The 13,918-nt window shown below is 38.8% G+C and overlaps 1 protein-coding gene across 1 annotated transcript in view; it reads left to right on the top strand.

The window, feature by feature from the left end:
* Positions 1–2,393: 2,393 nt before the first annotated feature.
* Positions 2,394–13,918, top strand: part of WDR36 (WD repeat domain 36) — a 37,599-nt gene continuing 26,074 nt past the window's right edge. Inside the window, exons 1-5 of the mRNA XM_003788922.3 lie at positions 2,394–2,718; positions 5,330–5,357; positions 7,044–7,144; positions 8,942–9,059; positions 11,640–11,772. Coding sequence (XP_003788970.1) covers positions 2,557–2,718; positions 5,330–5,357; positions 7,044–7,144; positions 8,942–9,059; positions 11,640–11,772 — 542 coding nt within the window. The 5' untranslated portion in view covers positions 2,394–2,556. The remainder of the gene's footprint in view (positions 2,719–5,329; positions 5,358–7,043; positions 7,145–8,941; positions 9,060–11,639; positions 11,773–13,918) is intronic.

Raw genomic sequence — 13,918 nt, 5'->3', positions numbered from 1 at the left:
AAAAAAAAAAAAGAAAAATGAGCATTTAGAATTGGAAATTATGATACTCCAAATTCTAATTACTTTAAGTGACAATTACAGTAATCTCCAACTTTGGGAGTATACCCTACCCACAATTTTAGATATTATATTGTTATCTAATATTTCCTTCTTTCAAAACTGGCAGAAAGAAAAACAAAACAGAAGGTTGTTTAGGTAGTCATTATAGGAAGAGCCTTAAAAATATGATATTCTTATTTCAATTGAGATAAGTTTTTATTTAAATTAAAATTTATAGCTAACACTACTTACTATTTTCCCTGGAGTGTCTCTAAGCCTATACGTTAAATTGATTTAACAACCAATTATTTGCCAGTGAATGAAAGCTAACATTGCAAGTGAAATTTGGGCAATCTGAATGTTTTTGCATTAGTATATAATAGTGTTTGTTGGTACTATAAGTCAGAACTCCACATTACATCTGCACAATAAAACAGTGTCCCATTCTCAACTGTTTGGTGTGAAAATGAATCCTAACTGCAGAGGCCCCCATTCCTTGTGGTGCAAATCACTACATAAGACCACTTGAGTATCCTCACCAGATGGCAGTTGACTTTTCTCAGAGCAAGTGATCCAACAAGGAGCAAGACAGAAGATGCATTCATTGTCTTTTCTGATCTAGCTTGGCAACACTGGTCAATTCTATTCAGTGTGAGAGGAGACTACACAAAAGCATGAATATTGGAGGCAAGAATCACCAAGGGCCACCTTGAAGGTTGGCTACCACAGTACACAAAGTCATTAGCAAAAAAACAGTCAGAAACAGTCAGATTTAAGCCTTTAAAAGAAAAGCTCAAGGGGGGGGCACCTGTGGTTCAAGGAGTAGAGTACTGGCCCCATATGCCAAGGGTGGTGGGTTCAAACTCAGCCCCAGCCAAAAAACTGCAAAGAAAAAAATTTAAAAAAAAATTTTTTAAAGCTCAAAATGACAACACGATATAGCTATATATTTCATTTACCTGGAGCCCCAATGCATTGAACTGAATTGAAAATGATCATTTGTCAATAATGTCCACCACAGCCTCCTAGACCCTCACCCTCCGCTTTTTAAATTCTAACTTGATACTAGTATCCTTAGTGGCATCTCTAATTAAACGGTAATTGCTGATTCCTTTCCTCTTATCATGTATTTACACACTTTGCTGGCAGCTGAATAGTAACTCAGGGAGACAGTGGTGGGGAGAAATTAACTCTAGCCAACTGGTGAAAATAGAAAACTCAAAATCAGCCCGTAACATTCTCTCTTCAAAAGATTATAGAACAACAGTAACATGCATAATTATTGCTACCATAGTACTAGATTTTCTATGACAGTTCTCATTTCAAAACTTCTGCACTGTCCAGCTGTAGGTCAAAAAACATAGATGTAATTGTCAGATAGTCCTAAATTCAAACTGCTAAGCCATCATTACTTAAGTGACAGTTAGATAACTTTTGGGAACCACAGGTTCCTCATCTAATGTGAAACCACACCCATCATATGACCCAATGTTTGGTCTTGGAAACGAGATTGCTGAATGCATATTTCTCCCATCTTCCAGTTGTTCTTCAGTGACCTCCCTTTCTTCTCCTTTTCTAAATCTTGTGCTGGTCTGCATTTGGGCACTAAATAAATTTGGAACTTTTGACCAATCACTTAAACCCAATGAATCAGTTTCTTCAATTATAAAACAGCAATATTTTTTTACTCTAAATATCTCACAACTTATTTTGAGAATTATATTAAGATAATGGGTGTCACTAGTTTTGTATACTGTGAACTCCAGGATAGGAAACTTTTAAAAAAATTTCCCTCCAAACTACCAATGTGTCCAAAAGTATTTATTTCTGATTATAAAATCAACATTGGCATTATATGCCATTTAGAAAGCTCTTTAAAATATATCTAGTAGTTAAAATCATTTGTTTATATTTCTATAACTCAGAGTTTAAAAAATACCAGTTTGTTAGTATTCCAGTCTATTTCAGTATAAACAAACTCAGTTTTTAAAAAAAGAGAGCGGGAGACGGTCTTGCTCCATCACTCCCGCTACAGTGCAGTAGCCTCATCATAGCTCCCTAAAACCTCAAACTCCTGGACTGAGGCAATTATCCTGCCTCAGCCTCTCCAGTGTTAGGACTACTAGCCCGTCCCTGTGTCCAGCTGATTTTTCTACTTTTTTCCACAGTATCACGTTTCTCCTCCACTCTCCCGGACGTGGCTCTCATTGCTTCCCTAAGGTCCCGCCTGAGTGCGACTAGTTTTCTCCAGCGTTCAGAGCCGGAGAACTTGGCAAAGAACGTGATAGGAAACTGTGATCCACGGAACAGAAGTTGCACCTCCTCTACGAGCTCCGGAGGGAGCACTTTATCTATTGCACCGAGGTCAGTCTCCGGAGACGCGATTGGCAGCGGGCACCGGAAGCGTCCTGGAGTCGCTAGCTCCGGCAAAGGTTTGTTCCACGAGACGCGCGGAAGCCGCTGGGCGCATGGTTTCCTTTAGAGCGCCCTCACGGAGGACCCGGGACAGCGGAGGAGATGGAAGCGGGCCCCGAAAGCCGCACGGCCAGTGCGCTGTTCGCTGGGTTCCGAGCCTTGGGGCTTTTCAGCAACGACATTCCACACGTGGTGCGGTACAGCGCGCTTAAGCGCCGGTTCTATGTGACGACCTGCGTGGGCAAGAGTTTCCATACATATGACGTGAGTGACTTTTTCCTTCGCCCGCTTCCAGTGAACTTCCCTCCCGGCCCTCAACTCTGTCCTGAGATCACCTCTGTCTCCTCCCACCTGCCCTTTTTGCCCTTCTCTTCCTCTGTTTTATTTCGCTACCTCCGCACATCCACGTGCCGATTTAACCCCTGCAGGTCACCTGGGCCGAATTTCAGAGATAGCCTGGCTAAGGGAAAACTACTAGAGAACATCTCAGTTATATAGCAAGATATTTGTTCAATAGATATTTATTGACCTTTCATTGATGATGTAAACGTGATTAAGACAAGCCCCTTACATTTTTTCCCCTCTTAACATTCTTAATGAGAAAGACAGACTTGTAAGGTATTTTATTGCTTAATTGGCAACACAGTTTCTAACAAGTCGTGTTAGAAATTCAGACTAAAATACTAAGAACTGGACAGAATGAAATTATGATTTAGTGGAGGCTTCATTTCTTATAGCAATCCAATTTCCTTAAACTTCCCCAGAGTATCTATTTGCTTTCTTGCTTCCTAGAGATAGAGTCTCACACTCACTTTGTCGCCTTGGGTAGAGTGCCATGGCATCCATCATAGCTCACAGCAACCTCAAACTCCCGGGCTCAAGAGATTGGATTCAGTCTTCCAAGTGGCTGGGACTGTAGGCACACGCCCCCTAGACTGGCTAATTTTTCTATTTTTAGTAGAGGCTGGTCTCTAACTCCTGAGCTCAAGGGGTCCTCCTGCCTTGGCCTCCCAGAGTCCTAGGATTATTGGTGTGAGCCAGTGGGCCCTGCCCCAAATATGTCTATTTTCAACCAACATAGAGTGTCACTTTAAGCCTTGCAGCAGTTTCTTTGCAAGGCAGGTGTCATCTTGTAGCACCTTTTTATAAACTAGAAAAGTAAGTCTCAGGAAAATTAAGTTATTTGCTTGTTAGTGATGATTTTTCTCCTTTAATTGCTCATCAGTCATTGAAATAGTCTTTTGTTGTTTACTTGTTTCTTTGTCTTCTCCAAGAGAAAGTAAGCTTTGTGGGAGCAGGAACCTGAAGGATAATAATGGCCAGTGTTAAGTCTTTTTTTTTTTTTTCTTCTGGAAAACATGCTGTAGAGTTGTCTTCCATAAAGGATCATCGTTATTGACTGTGTTATTAGCAAGACGAGCTGGGAATTGGGAGCCAATTGAGTTAGTGGAAGAGGAAAGTGAGGGTAGGGCGGAGGTGAGGAGCAACTAGGTTTCTGGAAGCCAAGGCTGGTAGTAGAGAAAGGATGGGTTAGAATGAATACCATTAATCCTGTGGGAGTATTTATTGTTTCCTTTCTCTGCATTTGTCCTTTGCTGACTTTTGCTGCTTAGTATGTCCTTTAAAATGTTAACTTTTCTAAGTTTCTCACTTAAAGAGTTCTTAAAATCTTTGATACAGTGTTTTTCTGACACAGTTTTATACACACTAATTTCTCCCTATGTGCTACTTTCAAAAAAATCCTGTGGTTAGAGTAACACATTTGAACATTTTATAAAAATTTAACCATTTATTGATCTGTGCTTTGAAACAGTTTTTAAGGTCCCCTCTAGTTTTAACCAATGGTGATGCTTTTTTAAAAAAATTTAATCATATCATGGCATGTAAATGCCCCACATCAGGCAATGCATTGGGCTATGACCTCTGAAACTTTAAGTAACTTTGGAGTAAAAAAATAAGGACTGATGAGTCCAGGTGACTAATTTGGTTTACAAGTACTTTATCTGCTTCTGTGGCTTTATTTATTGTTCCTACTCAGATTTCCAATAAATTACAGCAGAAACTAGACAAGTTATTAATAGGCAATGGTGGTAGTAACTGCTAGACATTTACTAGATGACTTGTGCCATTCTGTTTTATACAAACTTCCTTATTGAATCCTCGTAACTGTTACATAAAGTGGGTAAAGTAGTAGGATGTTTTAGTCCCTATTTTATATATGAGGAATTTGAACCATGGGAAGGTTAAATAACTTTGAGTTACTCAGAGACGGCAAAATATAACAGGGAAAAGCTGAGAAAGCAAAGGGCAAAAAGGGAATCCCTTGATAGGTGGGAAGAGAGAGGCGGAATCCTTAGGACAGAGCTGGATTAGTAATCGTAGATCAGGGTCAGCAAATTGCAGTCTGCAAGCCAGTCTAGCCCTCGATTTATTTTTGTATGACCCAGGAGTTATGAGTGGTTTTGACATTTTTAAATGGTTGGGGAAAAATCAGAAAATATTTCATGACATGAAAATTCTGTGAAAATTGAATTAAAGTCTCCATAGATAAAACTTTTTGGAATACGGCCATGCATATTTGTTTATATATTGTATGTAGCTATTTTCATGCTACAGTTGAGTAGTTGTAACAGATACCATGTGGTTTTCAAAGCCTAAAATTTATTGTTTGATCCATCACAGAAAATGCTTGCCTGCCCCTTCCATTGTTACTCATAATAAAATAGTACAAAATTATAAGCTTCCTAAAGAAAATTAGGATCTAGGAAGGACCGCATAGTAAATGTATTCATTAGATTATATCTTAATCTTGAAGTATTAGGTTATTATAATTGTTTTTGTTAGTGACTAACCATTTTTTTCTTTTTTTAAGCAGGTTCAGAAACTTAGACTGGTTGCAGTAAGTAAGTGTGAACTTTATTCTGAATTTATGCATGTTTCGTATTTTTTGAAATTTTTCAGTTTTTTCATAAATTTGGGATTTACAGAACACTTAAGGAATCTAGTGTATATGTCTCACTAACTTACACATCAAAAAAAGACAGAGGGAGAGAAATCTAGGGCGGGATCGTGTTTTGCTTTCAGTGTCGTGTTTCTTTTATCTTCTTTACTTGAAATAGTTCTTCCTATTTTCTTTGAGTTTTATTTTTGAAGAATACAGACTACTTTAGAATGTCTTTCAGTTTGAGGCCTTTTTTGACATTTTAGGGTTAGATTCAGATGATACAGTTTGGCAGGAATCACAGTAAATGACATCAGGAGGCACATACTATTGGTTTGCCTTATTCCTAGCAGTGACAGTTCATCGTTTGGGTAAGGTGGCATCTTTCAGGAGGCTTCATTCTAAAGTTACTATTTTGTCCTTTGTGATTAATAAGTGTCTTGTGGTAATGTGCACTGAAACTGTGTAACTATCCTCGTGTTGTTAACAGTTTTTACCAGCTGCTTCTAGGACTTACTGATCCTTTCCTGAATCAGTTATTGATGCCATCCTTGGTTGCCAAATCCAGGCTTATTATCTATCCCTAATCTGAAAATTTGAAATCTGAAATGCTTCAAAGTCTGAAACTGTTAGAGAACCAACATGATACTCAAAAGAATTGCTTATAGAACATTTTGAATTTTGGATTTTTTGGTTTTTTTTTTTTTCAAAATCTGAAAAAATTCAAAATCTGAAATACTTCTGATTCCAAGCATTTTGGATAAGGGATACTCAACTTGTGGTAATACTCTTTTTCCATCTTTCCTTCTACTATAAGGAAAAGTTTTCTCTTTTCACACATTTTGGTATTTTTTCCATGGGAAGTTTTATTTTTTAAAAACTGTTCCTAGAATAAAGGGCATCTCTGGGCTGAGAGGTTCTTTTCTCACCATCAAATATGATCCTTGTGAGAGAAGCAAAGGACACCTGTGAGGAATCTAGTGTTTATACCTAGTAACCTTAACTTAAAAAAGAGTAGGAGGCAGAAGGAAGACACTGTAACCTAAGTTGAATACAAAAGTAAATGATAACCCTTTAAAATAGTATGGAAACAATCCCACTACAGAATGTGCAGCAGGAAAAATACCTAAGACGCTCCTGTCTATAAAACTCCTGCCCCCAAAAGAGGAAATAAAAAGAAAGGGATGAGAGTGGTAGTAAGAGAGGAATCGGGAAATCATGTCATATGAAACAAAACTAGAACTGATAACCATATTTGCCTTGGAGAAGACTGAATGGAAACCATGTTTTCTTTAAATTTTTTTTTCTTTTTAACCCACCACCTCCAGTATATGGGGGCAGCCCTCTACTTCTTTGAGCCACAGGTGCTGCCCTTCTTTAAATGTTTTAAGGTTGGGCATATAGAATATCAATATATGTTGTTGTTTTTTTTAATTGATCCAAAGGATAGAATTAGAGATTTAGGTTTTGATTTACTTCTAAAATTTTTGATTTACTTCTAAAATTAATGTTAAAATTTTATAGTGCTTGTCAACTTTTATTTAAATAGATACATATTTTAAAATTGTGGCCATGAAAAATGTTTGTATTTGAGGCTTATTTTGTCTAAGATGTAAAAAATCATCCTTTCTTTTATGTTTTCTCCTAGGTAATTCTGTTCCACAGGATATCTGCTGTATGGCTGCTGACAGCAGGCTGGTCTTTGCTGCTTATGGGAATGTTTTCTCTGCATTTGCCCGTAATAAAGAGGTTTGTGTCACTGAACTATTTTTTTTGACTTGTTTGTCTCGTGCAGTTGGTAGTTGCTTATCAAGATAGTGGAGGGAACTTGATTTTGACATTCTTTATCTGGACATTGGAAATTTACAGTGTTTTTCTTTTTCCACTGTATATCTAGTTTTCTGGAAGAGAAATTCTGATGGAAGAGATACTTTTAGCATTCAGCTGAAAATCCTCAGTTAAAACTGATGCTTTACTTCAGTTTTCTTTACCAGAAATGAGTGTTAGAATTACTTGGGTGGCAGCTTCAAAATTTTAATGCACAGTCAGGTCTAATCTTGGAAGTTTTCTCTTTTGTGTATTTGGTGAGGTAGGACTTAGTTAGGTATATTTTGAAAATTCTCTCCTGGGATATTCATATTTGCATCACTGCTTTATATGGGTTGGCTTTTTCATTGTGTACAACTCAGCCCGAATTCTTTTTCTAAAAACCAGGTGTTTGTTCCCTCTGGGGAGTCTGTGTTTTCTCTACTGCTGAGGAGAGATCTTTTTTGCTATGCATCTACCAGTTCTTTCCTTTTCTTTTCTTTTTTTTGAGACAGAGTTTTATTTTGTCGCCCTCGGTAGAGTGCCATGGCATTAGAGACGGGGTCTTCCTCTTGCTCAGGCTTGTTTCAAACCCAAGAGCTCAGTAGTCTAGAATGAGTGGGAAAGTGAGAATGGTGATGCTCAGATAGCCAGTGGTAGTACGTTGTACTTGTCAGGGACTCAGCATGAGGTTTCTTTCCACAGTCCTCCATCATCGCTGCCTATGGCAGGAAAGTGGCGTACCTGTGGAGTTCCTTAATGGAAGTTGTTTGGATTTTTCGAGAGTCAGGGAAAATATTGTCTGTTTTTTGTATTGTCCTTTGTAGTTTTCCCTGGGAAATATATATGGTTCAGATGCGGAGACTTTGTAAAGGAACTGTTTGCACAGGTTTGGTAAGGGTTAGGGAAATGAAGTAAATGGAGGGGGGAGGCATCACAGACTCAAACTGTGAGAAGTTGTTATTTCTGTGGGGCCATAGGACCCAGAAGAGAAATTGTATTCGCCCAATGAGAACTGAAACTCTGGAGATAGGAGTGTAGTTTTGGAGGGGATCAGTTACTGTAAGGGCGTAGTTCACTCTGTCAAAGCAGAAAGCGGTACCCTACATCCCCCCTTTCCGTCTCATCTGAAAGCCAGCTGGCTGAGGAATCTGTAGAGATCAGCCCCACCATCTCTCCAGGGTGCATGTAGTTGTACTGGTTGAAGTGGATGAAGGACGTAGGTGTGTGTGCATGCCTTCTCTCTACTTTAGTAGAAAGCCTGAGCCTCAGAAGTCTCATTTGTGTTTTTGTAGCATATGGTCTACTTACTGTTCAGCTGGCACCTGCACCAGGTGGACATGCCTGGTTCCTTGCTGTTTATGTGTTCATCTCGCCTTGGGTAGTCAAAAATTGGGCTGTACTTCTTAACACAAGCATCTCCAGGATTAGCATGCTTTTTAAATAACATGAATAATATTAACATGATGACTTGTCTCGGCGTCTGTGGCTCAGGTGGCTGGGGCTCCAGCCACATGCACCTAGGGTGGCAGGTTCGGGTCCTGTTATGGCAGGCACCTGTGGTCCCAGCTGCTTGAGGGGCGGAGGCAGGAGACTCACTTAAGCCCAGGAGTTGGAGGTTGCTGTGAGCTGTGATGCCACAGCACTCTGCCCAGGGGGACAACTTGAGGCTCTGTCTCAAAAACAAAAAAAACATGATGCCTTAGTAATAACTTGAACTTCTTTTAAACTTTATTGTAGGTAGTACGCACCTTTAATGGTCACAAGGCAGAAATTCATCTTTTACAGCCCTTTGGAGATCATGTTATCTCTGTTGATGCTGACAGCATTCTCATTATTTGGCACGTATATTCAGAAGGTAAGAATTAACTAATTTATTTGCTTTATCTTGGGATATATGTATGTAGTTAAAATTAAAAGTCTATGGAAACATAACTTCCATACCAGAGATTTTACATGTGAACAGTTAAAAAAAATTGACATGTATACGTAACTTCTTTTTCTGGGTAAGAAAGGTGAACAGTTTTAGCTAATTACTTATAACCTCTTCAACTTGCTTATCTCAATACATTTTCCATTGCAGTTCTCTTGAATTTAACGACCTGTTACATTGTTTTCTCTGTTGGGTAAATTACCTCTCAGTAATTATTGGTTTGTATTTTAAACTTTCAATAAAAGAGGTTTTATTAGTGAACTTGAAGATCCTATAATATGAAGGAAAATATACATCTTTTTCCTCAGGAGATGTGTCCTTAACTGTGATATTCTTTTTTCTTTTATTTTCTTTTTTGAGACACAGTCTCATGTGTTGCTCTGGGTAGTGACATGGCATCATAGATCACAGCAAACTCAACTCTTAGACTCAAGCTGTCCTCTTGTCTTAGTCTTCTGAGTAGCTGGGACTATAGGCACCTCCCTCGATGTTCAGATATTTTTAGGATGGGGGTCTTACTTTAGCTCAGGCTGGTCTTGAACTCCTGAGCTCAGACCACCCACCTGCCTTGGCCTCCCAGAGTGCTAGGTTCACAGGCATGAGCCACTGTACCCATTTTCTTTCTCTTTCCTTGTTTTTTTTTTTTTTTTTTTTTGACACAGAATTTCATTCTGTCGTGTCAGACTAGCGTGCCCTGGTGTCAGCGTAGCTCACAGCTCATTTGTGGTTTTTTTTTCTCAGATTCCTGTGCTCAAGGGATCCTCCTACCTTAGTCTCCCAAGTAGCTGGGACTACAGGCACCTGTCACAGTGCCCGCTAATTTTTTTGTTTGAGAGTCCCATTATGTTGCCCTTGGTAGAGTGCTGTGGCGTCAAAGCTCACAGCAACCTCAGACTTTTGGGCCTAAACAATTCTCTTGCCTCAGCCTTCCAAGTAGCTGGGACAACAGGCGCCTGCCACAACGCCCAGCTTTTTTGTTGTTGTTGTTGTTTAGCTGGCCCAGGCTGGATTCGAACCCGCCAGCTTGGTGTATATGGCTGGCACTGTAACCACTGTGCTGTGCGCGCCAAGCCTCCCAGCTAATTTTTTTATTTTTATCAGAGATAGGGGCTCACTCTTGCTCAGGCTGATCTCAAACTCCTGAGCTCCAGGGATCCTCCTGCTTTCTCCTCCCAGAGTGCTGGGGTTACCGGTGTGAGCCACTACACCTGGCCTTCACTGTGATATTTTTGCACAGTGGCACAGAGCTGTGTTTATGGGACTCTGTATATTCAAACATAACATGCCAGAGTATACCCAACTTTCTTCAGTGAAAAACTGGGTGTATTGCGAATTAAATCTTTTTAAGTTCTTTATTCTTTTTATATTATTAGCTTATATTACCTCTTGATGATCTTACTGTTCAATGCAGTGTGACTATTTTTAGTAAACATCCTAAAGATTGCCTTCCTGAGAGTTACTCCAAGTTCTGGTTCAAATTAGAAACACTTTTTTTTTTTTTGGCACCTTTGCTCAAGATGAGAGAATAAAGTTTCAAAAGTACTCCCTGTGCAGATGGATATTAAAAGGTAAAAGAATATAGGGTCTGGTTCTTAGAGTCACCATGCTCTTTCTTGACAGTGATGGCCCAGCTTTTTTGTGGCTGTTAATAGTAGCACATTGAACCAGTGTCTTCAGGGAACTGTTTAGAATGGCTTTGAGTAAAACTGCTAATTATGGATATAGGCAGGGATCTTTTAAAATAGCATTCACCATAAAGTTTGTGTGATTTTCACCTCTATCTGTGCTTCCTCAACAGAGGTACCCCCACCCCTGCGAATATGCAACAGTGTGCCAAATAGTATGTGAACCTAAAGATTAAATGAAGTGTGCCTTTGATTTATTGGAAAACTTAGTGAAAAATTGTTTTCATCATGGATGAACTGTGAAATAAAAAACAAAATTCAAACACAGGAACTTTAGTCATAACCTGAGGTGTCAAAGAATTATTTTGCAGCGAGTGGCTACTGGCTGTACCAGCCCCTGCTCTACGGGTTATACTTTCTCCTCCTCTTCTCTATTAGAGGTGCTTCAGTTTGCCTCTTACGTTCCATTTTTTTGAGGGACCCCTTGAATTTTCAGATGTTTTGTTCTTCGTTCTCTGGAAGAGCTCAGTGCAGGCATTTGCTGGCATTTGCTCGTGCCTTTTGACCTGTTTTTTGTTTGCTTGCTTGTTCATTTAGATCATTATTTTTCTTTTTGGTCAACTGATTGGCAGTGAGTGAAACTTTTAATAGTATTTATATTTGAACTTGTAGAATTGACAGTCTGAATTACATTTATAAATTGTCTCTCACATTTTTTTCTCAAGGAATGTTTATAGATTAGTATACTTATGTAAGTCTTTGATTTATACTAGCATATAAATCTTTGATATGGTAAACAAACTTCAAGTGATAAATAAATGGGTATGTGAAACATTTTAACTATTCTATAAAAAATAATTTGTAACTTTTACTTTTGTAGAAGAATACCTACAATTAACTTTTGATAAATCAATATTTAAAATTTCTGCCATTTTGCATCCAAGTACCTACTTGAATAAAATACTTCTGGGCAGTGAACAAGGAAGCCTACAGTTGTGGAATGTAAAATCCAAGTAAGCACTTTATTTCTCAAATAACATAGTTCTCACCTTATCTTCATCTAATCCCTCCTAATGTACACTTAAGTCTCTCAGTTCTCCCTGGCCTTACTATACTTATTTATTTGGAAGATTGTCTATAAATAATACAGTTGGCTCTCCTTATCTGTAGGTTCTATATATGAGGATTCAACCAGCCTCACATCAAAAATACTTGAGAAAAATAAATACACCAAAACAATAATGAAAATTTTAAAGCGATGTAACGAGTATAGAACAGTTACATTGTATTGCGTGTTTATAAGTAATCTGGAGATGATTTAAAGTGTGTGAAAAGATGTGAGGGCTCAGTGCCTGTGGCTCAAGTGGCTAAGGCGCCAGCCACATACACCTAAGGTGGCGGGTTCCAGCCCGGGCCCACTAAAAAAACAATGACTGCTGCAACCAAAAAAAGTAGCTGGGCGTTGTGGCGGGCACCTGTAGTCCCAGCTACTTGGGAGGCTGAGGCAGGAGACTCGCTTGACCCCAGGAGTTGGAGGTTGCTGCGAGCTGTGATGCCACAACACTCTACCCAGGGGGATAGCTTGAGGCTCTGTCTCAAAAAAAAAAAAAAAAAAAAGAAAAGATGTGAGTAGGCTATATGCAAATATTACACCAACTTACATAAGAAATTTGAGCATCTACAGGTTTTGGTTTTTGTGCAGGGAGTAGGGGGAGTACTGCAAGTAGTCACCCTTGCAGATACTGAGGGATGTTTATGTGTTTATTTTTGGAATTGTTGCTGGAGGCATCACATATGTGATTTTGACACATTAGGCAGCTTCATAAATGGTCATTAAGAAATACATGCTAATGGCATAGTAATTATAAAGAACCCGTACACCTGTAGAGAAGGCGCTAATAAAGTAAGATTCATTAGAAAATAATAATTATGGGATCATTACTGGGCAGCTTCTAGTTATTAATAAAGATGGTGAAAAATAATCCATTTTATTTTAGTGCTAGTATTTAGAAGTGATAAAGGTGCTTCCATCATCAACCACAGATAGGATTATCACCTATAATATGGATACAGCTGGAGGTCTATATAAATGATTTTGCATATTTCTACTTGTTGTTTGAACATGTATTGAAAGAAAATGATAGCAGCTCAGATTTCTTTGTGTAGCATTTTAAAAAAACAAACAAAAATACTTGACTATTCAAATAGTCCTTTTGAAAGCCCTTATAAATTCAAAAGGGAAAATGAGATATTAAACATTTACTGTTTAAATCAGTATTTCAGTTCAGTTTAACAAATGCTGTGGATTGCTTACTCTGTCCTTGGCTCCAGGATAATGCTTAAGTCACTGTCAGTACCTTCATGGTTATTTTCTTTAGTGGTTTTTTTTTTTTTTCTCCCCCTTTAGAGACAGAGTCTCACTCTGTTGCCCAGGCTAGATAGAGTGCCATAGCATCACAGGTCATAGCAACTTCAAACTCCTGGGCTCAAGTGATCCTTCTTGCCTTGTCCTCTGGAGTAGCTGGGACTACAGGCACTTGTCACAAAGCTCAGGCTAATTTTTCTATTTTTAGTAGAGACTGGGTCTCCTGGTCTTGATCACCTGAACTCAAGGGATCCTTCGGCCTCAGCCTCAGAGAGTGCTGGGATCACAGGCCTGAGCCGGTTCATTGGCCTCTTTAGGTTCTTTATGTGATGTTTACATGTTTTATTCATTCACTTAATATATGACTTAATACTTCACTGACAGTGATTACAGATATCTCGGTTTGCTTCATGGAATTAATATTTATTGTTCATGACTCAATTCTGAAATTGAGAGTAGCATCACTGTCATGTAACAGTTACATAATATGCAAGTAATATTGTAGTTCAGATATATTCTCTATAGTGATGATGTTTCTTTTTTTTTTCTTTAGAGACAGAGTCTCACTTTGTAGCCCTTGTTAGACTGCCGTGGCATCACAGCTCACAGCAACCTCCAGCTCTTGGGCTCAAGCGAGTCTTAATAAATGTCACCTATTGTTATTTCACTTTTTAACATGTAGTTGATTGTGTTTTTAAAAATAATAATAATAATAGGCTCGGCACCTGTGGCTCAAGTGGCTAAGGCACCAGCCACATACACCTAAGGTGGTGGGTTCAAATCCAGCCCGGGCC

This window comes from Otolemur garnettii, unplaced genomic scaffold (genome assembly GCF_000181295.1).
Source record: "Otolemur garnettii isolate 467f Iridium unplaced genomic scaffold, OtoGar3 scaffold00030, whole genome shotgun sequence".
In the NCBI taxonomy this organism is placed as follows: domain Eukaryota; kingdom Metazoa; phylum Chordata; class Mammalia; order Primates; family Galagidae; genus Otolemur; species Otolemur garnettii.
This window is presented reverse-complemented; position numbering and strand designations above follow the sequence as displayed.